Raw genomic sequence first — 19,893 nt, forward strand, 5'->3', positions numbered from 1 at the left:
TATAAACAAGAATAACCTTGTTAAGCTTTGAGTAGTCAATGAGGTCAGGCCGGTGTCGGTGGATGAGGGCACAGAGTCCAAGGCCATCTTTCCAGCTTCACAACCGTCAAGAAGAACAGGAACACGCGTTAGTGGAGAGAAAGAAGCAGCCAGCGTCTGCACTCAGTCAGATGTTGGCCTTCCTTCTGTCTGACTTAATGCATCGAAAACCCCGGGTAGCTTCCTCTTTATCCCACCCAGTGAGCTTGAACACTCAACTTCTTCCCAGGGTCCACTGTACTCCTCTCCTTTCTACTTCCTCTCCTGAGACTTGCTGGGTCTCCTGCCCCAGTCTGGTCCATGCTGGCACAGGCAGTGACAGGAAGGAAGATGCCTCTACTGCTGTCCCTGCCCAGCCAGTCCCAGGTTTCCCCTCTCTTCTCCAAGTATCCATTCTGGCCCTTACCCCTGAGTCTACCCAATAAATATACACAAGGACGTCTACCCTGCAAATGTCCAGAACACGCTTCCTCTAAAAGTTCTTAGGATGCTTCAAAAGCCTCCGTTAGCTCCCAGATACTCCTTTGTCTTTCTTTATAAAGTTCTTTTCTTTTTCTTTTAAGGCAAAGTCATGTAGGTGAGGGAGGACATGCAACTAGCAGGGCAGATGTTTATTTCTGGTCCTTTTCCCCCATAGACACCAGCTCTAAATGCCCCATAGACAAGGGCAGGCCAGAGCTTGCTGGTGACAGCGGGTTCAGTGAGAGCAGAGTGTGGGAGTTCTGTTCCTCAAAGGGTCTGGGGTAGGAGACCTCCGTGAGAGTTATCAGTGCTACAATGCTGAAGTATTGGGGCCAACTGGGAGTCAGAAAAAGAAAAGCAAGATGAGTGGACGCAGGTCTGGGCACTCCAACTTTGACACCTGCAGAAAGTCCCAGCCCTTGATAGCTTCCCTTATCTGCCAAACAGCACATTGTAGGGACAAAGAAGGATTCTCTTCCCCTTTATCCTCCCAAGGCCTGGCTCAGTGCCTGACACTTGGCAGACATTCTGAGAATAGTTGTTTAACTAGAAGAACCTCCCCAGTTTTTCACCGCAGTTCATCCTTATCTTTCTGATTATCAGTGGCCAGTGGCGGGCCTTTTTGCATTCATGGGAAACCTAGCATCCAAAGGCGAAAATATAACCAACTCTTTCACTTCAACATAATAATGACCAATCTACATGAGAAAGACTGAAGCAAGTGACAGAATCATGCTCTCTCCCCTTATGTCAAGATTTCATTCATCTCATTTCCTACAATTTTTCAAACATAATTTTTCTACCTCTTTTGAATTTCAGCAGAGCAAAACTGATGGATGAAGGATCGTTCTATTTCCTACAGGGCTGAGGGCTGAAGAGTCGCTAGTTGCTAGTAGGGGGTACGCAGACTCTGCCAGGGTCCCCCTCATCCCTGAGAAACAACAGCCATTCCTGCTGCCTTTTCCCAATACCAAGGTGAAGACTAAAGTAAGATGCATGCTTATACCCCCAAACTCAGTAGAACCCTTCTGGCACTGCAACACCATTCACTTACAAACACGGGGCTGTTTTACCAGCATGCTAAGGCTTACTCCAATGTTTTCCTTTGGGAGACTTTAAGCATCAAGAATTCTACAGCCTGAGTTCTCCTCCGTACATAAAAGGTTTCTCAGGCAGGAGAAAACACAGGTGCACACAAACACTGTTCCCCATGCTACCCACAGATTCCACTGACAATACAAGGCCCAGGGGCCCTCGGTGCTCACCTAGTATGGAAGTTCTGAATGTTTACATTTCTATAAGGAGCGGTTTTCCTCTGACACCAAAGCAGCAGACCTTCTTTGGCAGACGTTTCTGTAATGACAGCCAAGAAAAAGTGGCCCCAGGGAAATGCCGCTTAGTTCACTTAGCTCCTAGTCACTTTCGAAACAGACCTCCCAGGGGGTCGATCACCAAATGCCTCATCTCTTCTTACAGCCTCTGCAAGGCATAGGAGCCAGAACGCTGATCTTGGTGAGTAACTTCTGATGACACTTAGGGACTTTAAAAGGACAATGCAGGAGCAATCACAAGCTCCAACATAAAAAGATACTAAAACCAGACTTCAGGGTGGTTGGTGACTTACCCCTTTTTAAAAGAAAATAATTTTTTTTTTTTTTTTTTTTTTGAGGCACAGTCTCACTCTGTCACCCAGGCTGGCATGCAGTGGTGGGATCTTGGCTCACTGCAACCTCCGCCTCCCGGGTTCGAGAGATTCTCCTGCCTCAGCCTCCCGAGTAGCTGGGACTACAGGTGCCACCACCATGCCCGGCTAATTTTTGTATTTTTAGTGGAGACAGGATTTCACCACGTTGGCCAGGCTGGTCTCAAACTCCTGACCTCAGGCGATCCACCCACCTTGGCCTCTCAGAGTGCTGGGATTACAGGCGTGAGCCACTGTGCCCGGCTGAAAATAAATGTTTAAAAACTGTGTGTACCTCATTGTGTGCGGTGACACTGGGGGCACCTATTATTCAGGATCAGAGACTAAGTGTCCAATTTGAAAAAGAGGCTGTGGATGCTGACAGACCTTTCCCTGCCTCTTGATTGACTGTATCCTTAAAGGACTAGCAAAGCTTAATGCTGAGCACAATCTGTAATTGAAGTGAGTGTTACAGGACAATCGAATCCTTTGTGTTCACTTAGTGCTTACTGTACACAATCCTGAAAAACATGCAAACATAAATAGTCTACAGTGCAACTCACATGAAAAAATAAAATGTGTGTAGTTGATGACAACTAATCTGTCATTCGTCTGGTTTGTAATTCGTACTCCTAGGTAAATGGAATTCTCAAATGTACTCCTTTACCCACTGAATTTGTAACACTTAAAGGGTTTCATTGGTAAATTTCAAGTTTGGCCAATTGACTTCTGACCAAAAGAAAAACCCAGTACCATCTGTGATGACCATAAAAATGTGCTGCTCAGACATCCCACAGCTGTAGCTGGGAGCACAGGGCAGGCAACTGACGTGCCAGCTGCAGCCCCCTGAATGCACCACACCCCTGCATTCCCACTGAGGCCACATTCCCCAGGGCTGCTCCAGACAAAGACTGGGGGGTGAGCAGCAGAGCTGAGACATCCCTATGCCGATGTGAGACTCCTCTCAGGGCAGTGTAGGATTAAAGACTCCATCAGCCTTGCGAAATTAACCTCAGAACTGCACTGCAGTCCGAGACCTTCTTCCCCAAGCCTCCTCCCTTCCTCTTCTCAGCCCAGGTGTCAGCCAGGAGCTCTGGTCTGAAGGCTCCTCAGGAATCTCCTGCTCCCTCCCCTTCATCCTGCATAGGCATTTTCCCCAAAAAATCTCTTGCATTTCTGGGATGGCCTGAATGTTGGTGTCTTCCCGCCCATCACCAGATTCATATGTTGAAGCCCTAGACCCTAATGTACCTATATTTGGAGATGGGGCCTTTGGGAGGTGCTTAGGGTTAGATGAGGTCATGAGGGTGGGGCCCTCATGATCGGATTAGTGCCCTCATAAGAGACACCAGGAAGCCTGCTCACTGGCAGGTTCTACCCCACCCCCACCCACCATGTGTGGCACTGACGCACAGCACGGCAGCAGCCAACTGCTAGCCAAGAAGAGGGTCCTCACAGAATCAGACCATGATGATACTCTGATTTTGGACTTCCAGCCTCAAGAACTGCGAGAAAACAAAGGTCTGCTATTTAAGCCACCCATGCTATGGTATGTTTTCACAAAGGCCTGGAAAGACTACAACAATTTCTAGTTAGTCTTGGCACTTGCTTCCTGGAGGAGCCAAACCAACACACATCTAAACAGCTCCTCAAAGCCACTTATATAACTTAGGATTCCGCCCATATTTAAATGCTAACGATTTAGAAATTCCCTAAAGCATGTGGACTCATAACTAACAAGGGGCCTCTTCTATCTTAGGAAGGGGTTGAAGTTGATTTTTTCAAATCAAAATAATTCTGTAATTACTTACCTAAATTGTCCATTTTAGGCTGGGCACGGTGGCTCACACCTGTAATCCCAGCACTTCGGGAGGCTGAGGCCGGCAGATCACCTGAGGTCAGGAGTTCAAGACCAGCCTGGCCAAGACGGTGAATCCCGTCTCTACTAAAAATACAGAAAGTAGCCAGGCACGGTGGTGGGCGCTTGTAATCCCAGCTACTTGGGAGGCTGAGGCAGGAGAATTGCTTGAGCCCAGGAGACAGAGGTTACAGTGAGCCAAGATTGTGCCACTACACTCCAGCCTGGGCGACAGAGTGAGACTCTGTCTCAAAAAAACAACAAACAAACAAAAAAAAAGCTGTCCGTTTTAGTTCACATTTTCTTGGACCCATAACCCAGATAAAGTACACACACCCTAAAGTTCCATGTGCTATAACTTGAATGACTCCTGTTCATGTCTCTTAACTAGCAAGTGCTAGTTAAGGGAAAATAAACTGAAACTGTTAAGACTTAATTAAAATGTGAATTGATATGGATGTTGAAATTCGGAACTCCACAGCCAATTATTCTGCCTGTCATTGCAGTCCTGACCAACATAATTAATAAGAAAAGTTACATTAGGAAGAAACAATGGGATGTATTTAATAGAGTTTAAATAAAACTTAACAGGTTAGAAAAGCAAACAAAGGTACATGTATCTACAACATCTTAATATTGTTACTGAAGTTTAGACTTACAAGTCACAGAGTTTCACTTAATTTCTGTCTGAATATGTGTGAACACTCTCGGGCCATGAAGGTCAAACAAGGCTTTTTCCTTATTTAATTGGTTACTATAATCAAAGCTGACCCTCCTCCAACCCCAAATCCATTTTCAGGCTTTCAACAAAAGGTTAACAAGCTTGTGTGAATTATGTACATTACTGGAAAGCCTACTCCCGAAAGGTATATGGGAAAGTGGAAATGCGGCCATTTGGCACAAAACCCTCATCATGGGTGTAAAAAGCATGTTATGGATTGGCAGGGCTATCTGTCATTGCATCACGAAACACTGAATGACACCCCGAGGAGCTCCATCATCCACTTACATCTGGACTGCTTTCATCAACACATGTATTAATCTCTCATTTTCCTTCTTGGAAGAGGCCCATCGTTTTGTTGAAGGAAACTCACTCCTCAAAGAATCTGTTTCTAATAATAATGACTTTTTCAACATACTATGTATCATTAAAACAAATAAAGATGATTTTTCTGTAGACTTACAGAAATTAAATGAGGTTATTAAGCAAATAAAAATATAAATTAGCAAACTAATTATCTACTGTGTTGGACACTACAGAACCATCTGCTTGAAGAGATTTAGGTACTTTGCTAATAAAATTATAATTTTTTAATGCTTAGTTTCTTAGTCTTGTGAAGAGCAGATTAATATAGCCTTTTATTGCAAAATTTTACAGAATATTGTGATTTAGCTATCTTGCTTTGGGCATGTTAATAACAACTTTGGGGAAAACTCTAATGGATAATACCATTCATACCTACACTTGAAATATAATTAAGTTTTAAATTCCTGTTATAACTAATGTAAAATTTGTAACCAATCAGAAACAATTTCTAGTCAACTTCACCTCTGCAATATTTGTGGAAAAAGGATTTGCTAGACCAGCAACAGTGTGAACAAGATTTCTAAAAGTAGTATTTATTTAAAGTGGGTTCAACAGTTTAAATATTTAAATTTAGAAGTATATAAAAACTGATAATTATAACTTACAATTTTTAAATAAAGCAGGAATTTTAGGAAGCCTCTTGTTTCTTACATTAGCATAAAGGAAGGTACTGTAATAGAACTATATTGTGCAAAAGTTTTCAAAGTCAGACTATGTATTAATTCAAGCTGGCTATCATTCCTGAGCCTGAATTATTGAGGTGTTAAGGCCATTAGATTTTAGTTTGATTTTTAGATGACATAAGTGGGTCTCCGGTGCCAGAAGGGAATAATTGAAGTGAATTTGAAGGTCCGTAAGGGCAAGTACTGCAGGCTTCATGTCAGCTGGTACGAGTAGGCAAAGTGTTCTTTCTTAATGTTTGCTGGTTGATGAGTACCTAAAATCACTTAAAAAGACCAGAGTCTCACGCCTGTAATCCCAGCACTTTGGGAGGCTGAGGTGGGCAGATCACGAGGCCTGGAGATCGAGACCATCCTGGCTAACACGGTGAAACTCTGTCTCTACTAAAAATATAAAAAATTAGCCTGCGTGGTGGTGGGTGCCTGTAGTCCCAACTACTCAGGAGGCTGAGGCAGGAGAATGGCGTGAACCCAGGAGGCGGAGCTTGCAGTGAGCCAAGATCACGCCACTGTACTCCACCCTGGGCGACAGAGCAAATCTCCGTCTCAAAAAACAAACAAACAAAAAAAAAAAATCAGAGTTAGAAGCTACTCTGGCCTGGGCAGAATTATAAATAACGTCTCCACCCCTTACCACTCAGGTACTTGGTTACCTACTAGATTACAGAGTCGGGGGAGCTAAATCGTTGGGACAATGCAGACAGCCCTGAAACACATTCTGCAGTTATACACTTTGTGATTTGAGGGCCAAACAGGCAAAGTTCTAATTTTAAGAATGCCAATTTGACACTTTTCAACAGTGCTGAATTCATCAAAATATTTGGGAGTATAGTTAGTGTAAAAGACTAAAGATTTTTATCTTCAGTGGCAGTGCCAAGGATTAAGATCCTATGATAATGATGGAACAGTAGTTAGGCCAAAAGATACAGTGACCATAAAGGTCTTGTTTAAAAAGAAAAAGAAGAAAAAAGAAAAAGGGAGAGAGGTAAGGAGGAAGAACGTAAAGGAAATAACAAATGAACGTGGATTGCAACAGATTCTGTTTTTATACCTGGGGTATAAAGAGTGTTTCAGTTGTAAGACTACAGAACTCTGCCATAGCTCTAAATTTACTAGCATAATAAGCAATCAAGAAGCTCAATAAATGCTCATTTGAAAAAGCGACTTCTGTTCGGAACATGTGCTCATCTTGTGCAAACCGATTCCAGCCTCCATGAATGAAACAGTGCTGCTGGGGTCTTTTCTTACACACATACCAAATGTAGAAGAACCCACTTACATGTCTCTCATTCAATCATGTAAGTGACTGTTGGACTTTCAAATATCTTGTTCAAATTTTAATTCATAAGCTCAACTTACAGATTATACAATTACACTTTTAACCATGCCTTTTACCTTCAACTGAAATATCCTGAATAGCAAAGCGAAGGATGATGGTCCAGATCATGCCCAGGGTCATTTTCACGTTACCATCAACAATTTCTGCAGGTAAGAAAACAACAAATTAATGTAACGATAACATAGTCAGTACATAACTTTTTTCCTATATATAAATTTTGACTTCAGAGCTATTGGAAAATGTGCATATGGAAAGACCGGTTTATGTTTTTAAAAGTATCGCAGTATGTCTGGTTATAAATACGGTATTCATAACCAAATGTCTCTAGTTTAAATAAATTCTGAGTTAATAATAAGCACAAATCTTGCATTATGTATTATCACTGAAAACCACCCAGGAATCTCCAAAGTTTTAACATGCAATGAGCTAAGGTGGTTTTTTTTTTTTTTTTTTAAGATGAGTCTCACTCTGTCGCCCAGGCTGGAGTGCAGTGACACAACCTTGGCTCACTGCAACCTCCGCCTCCGGGGATCAAGCAATTCTCCTGCCTCAGCCTCCTGAGTAGCTGGGACTACAAAGACTACAGGCATGCGCCACCACACCCAGCTAATTTTCTGTAAATTTAGTAGAGACGGGGATTTCACCATGTTGGCCAGGCTGGTCTTGAACTCCTGACCTCAGGTGATCTACCCGCCTCGGCCTCCCAAAGTGCTGGGATGAGCATGAGCCACTGTGCCCAGCCATGAACTAAGGTTTTAAATAATCAAATAAAGAGAACGCAGTCTCATCTTTACCCTGACCCTTCTTCCGGCATTCCGCAGCTGACAAGTAGCAGGACTCAGTTGTACATACGGTGGTAATCTCAACTCCTGCTGACCTCGCCAAATTCCCAGTCTCCCATAGAGAACAAAGAGACCACTTCCTTCCTATTAGTTCTTATTAAGAGTCAGTGGGATGTGTAAGTTCTTTCTCAGTCCTGTAAGTGTTCTGAAGATGACAGCATTATATTTAATTCTATGCTTTACAAAGAACCTAGAGCTTCGTCTCCCACTCAGGGTACCATTTGTTCTTATCTCTGTGCACTCAGCGCCCTAGGGGAGAGCCTGATACAAGGCAGGTACAGTAAATGGTGAAAGGGAGGGAAGAAGAGAATTCAAGTAGCAGCCCACACCTGTGCTATAAGGTCAGTGTGGCAGAGAGGGCCACCCCACCACACCTCTCACCTTCAGCCCCGATGGACACCAGTTTCACCCCTTTGCTGGCTATGTAATCCAAAGCTTTGTTGACGTTAGCAATTTTGTGGAACCGCATTTTTCCTCGGTCAGGTTTGGGCAGCCTTTCCCCTGTTGGATGAAAAGAGAATCATGCAGACATGGAGACAGTGACCTCTTGATGCGGAATCAAGATGCCAAACCTCAGAATCCATTTTTTCCTTAAAAACAAATGGTTACATGACTATTTCTGATGTGTGCCTGGTCTCTCTAAATCACAGCAATGAGGGAACGGTAACCAAAAAGTTTTCAGGATCAAGTGGACCAGCAGGCAGCCATACTATGAAGGGCATATGCTTTTCAGATCTGCAGGGAGAGTCTGGTTTGGCCCATGATCTAACTTACAAATGAGTAAAAAGAGAAGCTGGTTAGAGTCCCTGGAGTATTCAGAGTTGCTGGCTAACTGTTAGAGGAAGTCAGGATGGCCTAGTTAAAATCACAGAGGTGGCTGCCAGGGTTCGTTCGACACCTGATTATGAAGATATATGGATCAGGGCAGATCTGCCATAATCCTTCCCAGTCACACTTCTCCAAAGGTGATCCATTCTCTAGTCCAAAGTCTAAATCGCCAAATTGAAATTCAGGACAAATCAAAGCCCCCCCGGGATTTTAGCTTATATGTTCAGAGTTCTGCCAACATCTACAACATGGAGATTTGTGGATACAAGATGATTTCTGGAATACGCTCTAGCTGGACGAAGAGCAGAGAGGGCAGCATGGAGGGAGTCAGGTGAAGTCATTTTTTCTTCTGTTATTTTGTTTCAAGCTTGGTGGTATAAACATTATTTTAATAAGTCATTTTTAAAGAGAATTCACTCCTTTTTTAGAACACAAAAATAACTCCAGGCAGATTGTTCTTTGGAAAGGTTTTCTTTGGCAATAATACCATGTTCTTGCCCAGCCAAGTTCAAAGTGAACTTCTGATGTAATCATCTCCAAATAGTCGCTTACCTACTGATAACACATGAAAGCATAGGATTGGGATATATAACACCAACCTGAGATGACTTCCAAAAGCAGCATGAGCTTAAGGCCATTCCTGAAGTCTTCTTCAATGTTCTCAATTTGGGTGCCGGCTTTCCTTAGGTGGGAGTTACACCAGGCAGTGAAGGTCTGCAAAGAAAACCAAACACGATTTAGCACAAGCCCATCGGATTTCAGATCCCTTCCTCACAGACAACACTTCACACTTTATGCGTTCTTGGGAATCTACAAGGCTGGGGCTGCTTGGGCTTCTAGAGGATGGAGAATTTGATGGAAAGAACTGGAAACCCAAAAGAACGATTTTAGTAAATTTTCCACTTTAGAGACAAAAAGTCTCTTAATGGATATTCCAACCTGAAGAATTTTTGCCTTCCATTTAAAAAGACACCACATTTATACCTGTATCTTCACCTTTTGAAAACCTTTTACTTTGTAGAAAAGATAGATTAAATTAAGATGTGCTTATTTTTTGCTCACAAATGCAAAATACGCTTGCTTGCAGCAGAATAGATGAATAACAGTGTTTTGTTTTGGAGACAGGGTCATCCAGCTCTGTCACCCAGGCTGGAGTATAATGGTATGATCACGGCTCACTGCAGCCTCGACCTCCCAGGCTCAATTGATCCTCCTTCCTCAGTCCCCTAAGTAGCTGGGACTATAGGCATGCACCACTACACCCAGCTAATTTTTTTTTTTTAGAGATGAGGTCTTGCTATGTTGCCCAGGCTGGTCTCAAACTCCTAGACTCAAGCAATCCTCTTGCCTCAGCCTCCCCAAGTGCTGGGATTACAGGCATGAGCCACCGTGCCCAGTCTAAATAATGTTTAAAGAAAGTTCAAAGGCCAGGCGTGGTGACTCACACCTGTAATCCCAGCACTTCGGGAGGCTGAGGCAGGCAGATCAGTTGAGGTCAGGAGTTTGAGACCAACCTGGCCAACATGGTAAAACCCCGTCTCTACTAAAAATACAAAAATTAGCTGGGTGTGGTAGCATGTGCCTGTAGTCCCAGCTACTCAGGAGGCTGAGGCTGCAGTGAGCCAAGATCATACCACTGCACTCCAGCCTGGGTGACAGAGTGAAACTCTGTCTCAAAAAAAAAAAAAAAATGTTCAAAATGTCTTGCTTTAGAGGAGACGGTGGGTGATATTGTGTAGCAGAAAGAAGAGAGAAGGAACCCATAACGAATAATAGCCTACAACTAGTTTATCTTGGGTGAACAACAGTTTTAAGCTACTAATTAAACCAATTAAACAAATTTGCAGTGTAGTCAATCATTGAAAAAATAATAACAATAACCTCCTACAAGCATGTTCCAAGCACTGGACTAGACCCTGGATCTCAAAGGTGACTATATTCAACCCTGCCTTTGGAAGGGATCACAGTCCAGTCATATTAGCAAATTACTGGGGCAAATCTTCAGCTGAAAATGGACCACATATGAAGTGACATCCAAAGTCATTCTGTTTATTTTTCCAGCTTCTTTTAACTTGGCTTCCACTTGTGCCCTATTTCCTGCCAAAACCAGATTAGAAATGTTTCTGGCAGCTGCTGGCTAAGCATGCAAACTGTCCCCTCGTCCCACAACAGCTGCTGGGCTTGAGAACAAAGTGCCTGGCACATCAAACTGGGGAGTAGGGGACACACAAACAGGATTTGTGTTCAAGATGAAAAAGTCAACCTATCAAAAACAGACTGCTTCCAAGCCAGATACAGAAAGACCAAGTGTCCATAAAAATGATTTTCCTGGGTAATAAAGAGGATTTTCAAATCTGACTAATAGTCCCTCCTTTCAAGAAGGAGGTGACAGCATTTAATTCAAGGACAAGAAAAAGGGATTTTTTGGATTTACAGTAATAAATTTTACCCTGAGAGCCTAAACTAACAATTCTTTCTAAGCTTTAGTCAGGTCTAAACAGAAAAGATACTCTAAGCCATACACTCTATTTTTATTTATTCATTCATTGAGATGGAGTCTTGCTTATCTCCCAGGCTGGAGTACAGTGGCATGATCTTGGCTCACTGCAACCTCTGCCTCCCACGTTCAAGTGATTCTCCTGCCTCAACCACCCTAGTAGCTAGGAATACAGGTGTCTGCCACCACACCTAGCTAATTTTTGTATTTTAGTAGAGACGGGGTTTTGCCATGTTGGCCAGACTGGTCTTGAACTCCTGACTTCAGGTGATCCACCTGCCTCGGCCTCTCAAAGTGCTGGGATTACAGGCATGAGCCACCACACTCCGTCTTAAGTCATATACATTAGATCTATACCCAATCAATGTGGTAGCTCCTAGCCACAAGTAGCCACTTAAACTTAGACTAATGAAAATCAAATTTAAAAATTAGCTCCTCAGTTGCACAAGTCATCTTTTAAGTGATCAGAAGCCACATGTGGCTAGTAGTATTAGATGGTGCAAATATACAATATTCCTATCATCACAGAAAATTCTATTGGACAACACTATAGATAATTAAGTTTCGTTTTTTGAAGGTAAGATTATGATAAAAATTCATTACTTATTTTTTAACATATTAATTTTATGTATTTACTTTTTGAGTGAGTAATACATTTCCTTGGTTCAAAAGTCAAGTGGTACAAATGGTTTTCAAAAAAAAATCCATTCTCTCACCTTCGTTCCCTGGCTACCCAATGCCCTACCCCATAAGGAATGGAGCTATCAGTCTCTTGTATATTCCTTCAGTGGTATCTGTGTTTACATAAACACACAGACATACATGTCTTGTTTTTCCTTTGGTCCCTTTAACACACACCATAGGATATACATTGTTCTATACTTTGCTTGGCACAATGGCTCACGCCTGTAATCCCAGCACTTTGGGAGGCCAAAGTGGGTGGATCACTTGAGATCAGGACTGCGAGACCAGCCTGACCAACATGGTGAAACCCTGTCTCTCCTAAAAATACAAAATTAGCTGGACATGGTGTCACACACCTGTAATCTCAGCTACTTGGGAGGTTGAGGCAGGAGAACTGCTTGAACCCGGGAGAAGGAGGTTGCAGTGAGCCGAGATCGCACCATTGCACTCCAGCCAGGGAAACAAGAGTGAAGCTCCATCTCAAAAGAAAACAAAAACAAAAACAAGCAAACAAACAATATATATAACCCAGAGATCATTCCATATCAGTATAAGTTATTTGTTTTTATGGCTGTATAGTATTCCACTGTAGTGTATAAACCATATTTTATGTAACTAGCTCCGTATGAATGAACATTTGGGTTGTTTCCAGACAATTAAGTTATTACAGTAAAATACACCCCAGGTCCTATCTTCAGCAAGTACAATTACTTTAAAACAATTTTTAAAACTGATAATATTAAGACTAATCATACACCAGAGTTTTTGGGAAAGGCACAAAAGAATAGTAGGTTGTTAAAAAAAAAAAAAGCAACTGATGGAGAGAACATATAATGATATAAACATTTATAAAGTTTTAAAAATTTAAATTCTACTTAAAAGTGGGCAAATATTGCTGGTGCACGTCACCATACCTTGTCTGTTATTTAAGTGTCTTTATAACACAGGTATCAGAAGCACTTCTGGATATATCCCTAAAAGCTGCTCACAAAGTCCCAAGCTTCCTGACCCCACACCGCAGAAAGTCTGTTTGAAACTACTTGCTTTGTTTGTTTGATTGTTTGTTTGTTTGTTTCTGTAAAGAGATAAGAAGGTCTCGCCCTGTCACCCAGGCTGGAGCGCAGTGGTGCAATCACAGATCACTGCAGCTTTGAACTCCTGGGTCAGCGATCCTCCCACCTCAGCCTCCCGATCCTCCCACCTCAGCCTCCCGAGGCGATACTACCTTTTTATAGCTATACATACAATGAAGGTAATTTACCATAGGTAATTATCCACTTGTACAAATCCAGAGAAGGTCCATTTATTTAGTTGAGTTAAGCCTAATGAAGTTTCCCTATCTTTAATGAATACTCATAAGAGCCAAAAAAGGTGGTGACTAACTTAAATGCAGAAAAAAGACTCCAGCTGTTCTGTGGTAATAGCTTAAAAAGAGGCCAGTGCCCCTGAAAAGGAATTTTAAGCTTTATTAGAATGTTGAATTTGTATTCTATTTCCTGTTTTAATTACCATTGCCTAGGGAGACTGTTCCTATGCATCTCCTATCACCCCTGTTTCTGTGAAAAGTCTGTTAATCATGGAGAAGACAAAAACAACAGTAGCAACAAAACCCCACACATGTGACCCGAAGACTTCTGTGTGAGCTTTCTTGTGGTTTGTATTGCAGCATGCATCTTTAGGGTTCTTGAAAACTAAACTTTGGAGAACTCAAGTGGGAATGAAAGTGGCTCCACACCATTCTGGAGGCAGGCTCCTCGGTTTAAAAAAGATTACCAAGCCGTATGTCCTTTCTTAAGGGAAATGGTGCTTTATTCAATCAGACACAGACCATGGAGGAAAGAAGCCAGTGTCTCCCCAACTTGTAGCTCAATCCAGAAGCTGTCCTGGCACATGCGGAATCCTCCAACCTCCTCTCTCGTTTTCAACCCAAACCCTCCTCTACCTCCCTCCTGAACCAACAGCTTATTCCCTGTTTCTCTGCACCTAGCCATAAATATAAACACTTTCAGCATCCCAAAAGTAGGCACATAAAAAGTTTTAGAGCCACAAAAAAGAAGACCGAGATGGGAAACCATAAAACCATCTATCCCCAGAAAGAAAAGACAGATGTTTCTAGTCCTGGCCGGGTACGGTGGCTCACACCTGTAATCCCAGCATTTTGGGAGGCCGAGGCAGGGTGGATCACTTGAGGTCAGTTGTTCAAGACCAGCCTGACCAACACAGTGAAACCCCATCTCTACTAAAAATATAAAAACTTAGCCTGGCATGGTGGTGCATGCCTGTAATCTCAGCTACTCAGGAGACTGAGGCAAGAATCTCTTGAACCCGGGAGGCAGAGGTTGCAGTGAGCCAAGATGGTGCCACTGCACTCCAGCTTAGGCAACAGAGCGAGCCTCTGTCTCAAAAAAATAAAAAGACATGTTTCTAGTCCTTACCACCCACCACAGAAGTTAAGACAAAGCTAAGGGAAACAATGTTCAACAGTGTTCTATAGATGGAAATGCGGTGGAAGACAGTCTCACTATGTATATTCCTTAGACAGCTGGAACAAATATTAGGATCTCTTTCCTAAACACAAAGAATTACAACCAGTGAGTCCCTGGCCAGGGTGGGCAGTCTGTGGGTGCAGATGCTCTCCACTGGCTATACAGGCCCTCCCTGGATGCACATGGAAACTCTCCTGTACACCGTGTTCCTGTGCCTTGGAGTCGTATGGATGCTTTCATGTGTAAGGACTGAAGGATTCTCAAATGATCAGCAGTCTCTGCCGCCATTATATTCCTGAACATGATCTAGAACAGCGGTCCCCAACCGTTTTTGGCACCAGGGACCAGTTTCGTGGAAGACGATTTTTCCACGGATGTGGGGGTAGGGAAGGGGGATGGTTTCAGGCTGAAACTGTTCCACCTCCGATCATCAGGCATTCCATTCTCATAAAGAGTGCACAACCTAGATTTCTGGCACGCACAGTTCACAGTAGGGTTTGCACTCCTATGAGAATCTGATGCCGCCGCTGATCTGACAGGAGGCAGAGCTCAGGTGGTAATGTGGGCCATGGGGAACAGCTGTAAATACCGATGAAGCTTCTGCTCACTTGCTCATCCGTTGCTCAACTCCTGCTGTGCAGCCCGGTTCCTAACAGGTCACGAACCAGTGCCAGTCCACAGTCCGGAGGTTGGGAGCCCCTGATCTGGAGACCCAGAGGATGTTCCTCAACCTCCAAAACATGGTGGTTGAGTAAATATCAGTTGAAGGGGTTTTCCGGGAGCATTTGCTAGCTACAATTGTCACTCCCATTCACTGGCGGAAGACGCTATTGCATCTTTCTTGGAGGACTTGCTAGCAAAGTCCCTAATCCATGGGAACTACAAGAGTACTGCCTTTCTCAAAGCTAAATTATATAACAGGACAATCAGCACAATGTGCTTAACGGCAAAAAGAAAATGTGCATGTCCTTACTGAATTGCTGAGACAAACCAGTGTTATTCAATCGCTATGCATTTGTATTTGATTTCTTTTTAAGTTGACGAAGCCTACAGTCACATCAACCTACATTCCCTAGGGTAAAGGCAGGAAAAGTCTTTTAATCAAAATGAGTGAAAAATGTGACTGTTTATATCATCCTCTTTTGACTATGTATGTGCACAATTTTACCTAGAAGAGATTATTACCTAGGTACACAGACGGGGACCTGAAAAATCAATCATGAGTCTGACATGGTTCCCTGAGTATCAGTCCATTTCACTTTTCAGTGAATTATTAATTCTTTTAGCAATACGGTTCTAAGCCTGGGCTGGCTTCTGTAAAACTACGTGTTCAATCTTCATCATTCCATTTTCTCCAAACAAAAGTTTTGGCAACATATCTATCCATTTCCTTTATACTTCTTTAACCACCTTTTTCTTTAATAATAATTACACAAAATAATCATTTCAGATCCCATTTCCTAAAATGGAAACTCATCCCAGATGTAGAGTTTTTCTGAATGAAATGAACGAGAACCTGCTGAGGACTGGGATATCCAGGCACAGCAGAAAACTCAGGGGTGAGCAAGTCTAAAGAACATGTAGCTTTTAAACCTACCAATCATAAGACAGCATTGTCTGTCAGGTGAAAAACGGTCTGGGGTGCTGCTGAGTGTTCTATGTTGAAGTTGCATATCATTTACTCTCCTCAGGGAGCTGAGACATCAAGAGGTCTGCTCGGTCAATTCCAAGCCTCCCGCAACACTCATCACGACCTGCATCCTGTGGGGTAGGACAACCAAGCCCCAGCCACAGCGGCAGTGGTCCCCAAGACGGGGCACAGAGGACAGGCCGAGTCTGTTCCAGCCTGCAGTCATGGCTCAGAACTCGAATTGTATTTCTGACTCTGAAACCATGCAATTATTTGTCCTTCACATCCTGATCCTTTCCCAGCTATATATATACATATAGACAGTCACTGTCATGATCAGCTTTATGAAATAGTTCAAAAGATTACTGCAAGGAGAAGAAAGAGGCCGGCCAACACTACCTGTGTCACGATGGTTCGGAACACCCTCTCCTGTGAAACTACTGGAAACCACTGGAAGCCACAGCTCTATTAAACTGCTGTTCTAAAAAATGGTCCATTCATTTTTCTATTTACAGCAATCACTTTAATAGTGCTCTTTTCTACTTCACAAATTCCCAATTTGCCAAGATTACCTCTAATCGGTTTCCCGGTTCTTTTTAAATATTAGAAAAGTAAGGAGGCTCTAGAAAGCTGCATATGTTGTAAAAATCACTGACTGAAGTGGAAGAGGAAGGTCAAAATCGTCTCTCCGAAGTAAATGCAATTTCAGCTTTACCCTTAAGAAAGGAGGCTCTGCCCTCATAAAGAGTAGGTGGCCTAACCGTCTGCGACGGCAAAAAGTCCTGCAATCTGCGCAGAGCAGAACAAACCGCTTCACTACAGGGCGTCTCAATCCGCCGGCCAGCCAGGCCCAAAAGGTGCACACATCACACAAACCGCACCGGATGTAGTAACATCTCAACCAACGAGCTGTCCCAGAATCACCAGCAGCAACCTTACATTTAAATGTTCAGTCACTCAACCGTCCTGAAAAACATTTAGAGAGTGTTGGCATCTACACTAAAATCAAGAAAGTCTGCGCTAACACCAAGGAAGCTCTCTAGATCCAGAAGCCACTCACAGTGGTGACCAGCCATTCCGCATAAGCAAAACTGAATAATCATGACTTGAAAATATCCCTCCAAATCTTCAACGTTGCCAAGTATTCAGATATATCTTTCAACCATCTACACGAAATTTTAAAAATTTAATCAAAGTAAGGATTATGTAAATGAATGTGTTAATCCCAAGGATTTTGCTTGTGCTACACTCAATTATCAGGATGTCCTAGAAGTCCATTTGGGGCCTTAATGTTCTCATAACTTATATAACTAGGCATCTAACTACACAGCAGCCCATTTATTCTCTGCCCACGAATCTCTGCTTGGTCTCCAAGGTCCTGTTAGATAACATGGTATGCAACAGCTCAGTTCAGCAATCCCTAAAAAACACAGCCCTTAAATCTGAACCCTGGCTTCGTGACCAGCTTACTGTCTAGTGTGGGCAAGTCGGCTCGTCTCTCTGTGGCTAGTTCCCTCCTCCAAGAAATGCACTATGATGGCCGGGCGCGGTGGCTCACGCCTGTAATCCCAGTACTTTGGGAGGCCGAGGCAGGCGGATCACGAGGTCTAGGAGTTTGAGACCAGCCTGGCTAACATGGTGACACCCCATCTCTACTAAAAATACAAAAATTAGCCGGGTGTGGTGGTTCCCACCTGTAGTCCCAGCTACTCGGGAGGCTGAGGCAGAAGAACTGCTTGAACCCAGGAAGCTGAAGTTGCAGTGAGCCGAGATGGCGCCACTGCACTCCAGCCTGGGTGACAGAGTGAGACTCCGTCTCAAAAAGAAAAGAAAAGAAAAGAAAAGAAAAGAAAAGAAATGCACTATGAATCTAACTCAACTAGTTTGCTGTGAGCTATGATGGATTATAAGAGACTAGGAAATATAAAAGAGACTAGAAATACAAAAGAAGAGCAATCAGTGACGGCAATTCCAAGAAACTTGGGCGGTGCTGAGGGGTTTAAACTGAAAGAGAATTAAATCATTCTAAAATCTTACTCAGGTAGGGTGAGATTGCTCAGAAAAATAAAGACAGCCTATAGTCACGATTTATTCCTACTTGAACACAGGAGATATTCCGCCTCCAACAGCTAAGGAGAATCATGCTGTTGCTTAGCACAATTCATAGAATGTTGTTGCAGACAGAAAAGGGGTGCAAGAAGGTCTGTGATCTAAGAATCCAGAACCCTGCCAATTCTTCATCTTTTCCAGATTCATCACAAGTATTCATACTCCTGCTGGAGAACAAAGAGCATCATTAACATATCTTCATTTCCTCTGGTTAGAAAGTGTTCAGAACATCCGTTTTTACCTATAGGGGGCAAAAATATTGCCCATGTAATTGAAATAAACTTATTATTAAGGGACAATTAAAATATTGGGTGACATTTGGATCACGGTTTGGTTCATAATACACCAGGTCCAAAGAGCCTTAAAATTAACTCTTGTAAAAAGGCAAAATCTGTTTCTTTCCACTGCAAAAGGAAGACCCACAGCTGGTTTCCCAAGCTGTTACATGTCTGTATGCATACATATTACTAATCAAAAAACTCAACACAAGGTAGTCCCTAATCCTGCCTTATTCACCTCTGCCATCACTCAGAAAACCCAGCACCCAGCAGGTGCACCTGCATTCGCACACACAGAGCTTGTACCTGTTAAAGTTTCAATACTTCCAAGTTTAAACTGTGATGATCTCAGTTATAAATAAAGTGGAACTTCAACAGTATGAAAAGGCTGCTTTTATTAGGTTGGTGCAAAAGTAATTGCAGTTTTTACCATCAAAAGTAGTGAGTAAAATAATAGCTTGAGTTCCAGGTACACTGATATAGACACTGACATACACCCAAAGACAAGGTAAGAGAAAGACAGAGGGGCAGCCTTTTGTTCTGTTGATTCTCCCCGACAAACTCTGCCTGTATGCATGATTCAGAGTCTCTTTCTACCCAATGCCGTTGTATATCTAATGATCTCAAATTAAAGGGTAGGAAAGCTCACAAACAACTCCAGCATTTTCCAAGGCACCGTGACCACCACCATTTGAACATTCTAAGAAATGCTGGTGAAAGTGACACACAGAGAAGCAGGAATCTTTGTTTTGTGCTCTGGACAGTGCCTAGAACACAGTGGCATTCAATAACTATTGGTTGAATAAGATCTCATTTGTCAGACTTTCTGGAATCAATCAAAGAGGATAAAAGTCAATTTTTTTTTTTAATAAAAAGAAACCTGAGAAGCTAAAAATGTGTATCTGCTCAAGTTCCAGGTTTTTAACATTTGTTATTATCATGTCAAACTCAACTACAGAATCCTTAAATGTTAAGAAAGATTCTATAATCTTGCCAAGAAAAAAAAAGAAAAAGAAAATACCTTGCAAAAATAACAGGCAACCTCACAGCTGAGGGTATCTAAAAATAGAACCAGGCTAATGGATGACACTTTAAGTGGAGAGGTTAAAGATGGTTCTCCCAGCACTTGAAAAGACTGTCTTATCCAGCTCTGGTTTTAATCAAATTCTGCACCGCAAATTTCAGGCTTCCACCACCAGGCTCACAAGACTGATTTCCATTTAGTCCATGGGCTGTTCAAAACACAGAAAGAAAGGCACTAAGCTCTGAGACTGTGTAACAGGTAACACTCTTTTCAGGGTTTTCGACAAAGCCAAACTAGCCCCGACTAATACTGGTTTGAGGAATGACCTCTCCGATGTATGGAATCACCCCTGTAACTTCCAGAAAGGAT

General features: G+C 42.7%; 1 protein-coding gene across 1 annotated transcript in view; it reads right to left on the reverse strand.

Annotated features, from left to right (window-relative positions):
* ACTN2 (actinin, alpha 2) overlaps positions 1 to 19,224 on the reverse strand; it is a 55,059-nt gene extending 35,835 nt beyond the window's left edge. Inside the window, exons 1-6 of the mRNA XM_011976377.1 lie at positions 18,998 to 19,224; positions 9,416 to 9,530; positions 8,370 to 8,489; positions 7,203 to 7,289; positions 1,767 to 1,854; positions 17 to 95 (exon numbers count right to left, since the gene is read on the reverse strand). Of these exons, the coding sequence (XP_011831767.1) occupies positions 17 to 95; positions 1,767 to 1,854; positions 7,203 to 7,289; positions 8,370 to 8,489; positions 9,416 to 9,440 (399 nt within the window). The 5' untranslated portion in view covers positions 9,441 to 9,530; positions 18,998 to 19,224. The remainder of the gene's footprint in view (positions 1 to 16; positions 96 to 1,766; positions 1,855 to 7,202; positions 7,290 to 8,369; positions 8,490 to 9,415; positions 9,531 to 18,997) is intronic.
* Between the last annotated feature and the right edge of the window lie 669 nt (positions 19,225 to 19,893).

The sequence above is a fragment of the Mandrillus leucophaeus genome, unplaced genomic scaffold, assembly GCF_000951045.1.
Source record: "Mandrillus leucophaeus isolate KB7577 unplaced genomic scaffold, Mleu.le_1.0 Scaffold165, whole genome shotgun sequence".
In the NCBI taxonomy this organism is placed as follows: domain Eukaryota; kingdom Metazoa; phylum Chordata; class Mammalia; order Primates; family Cercopithecidae; genus Mandrillus; species Mandrillus leucophaeus.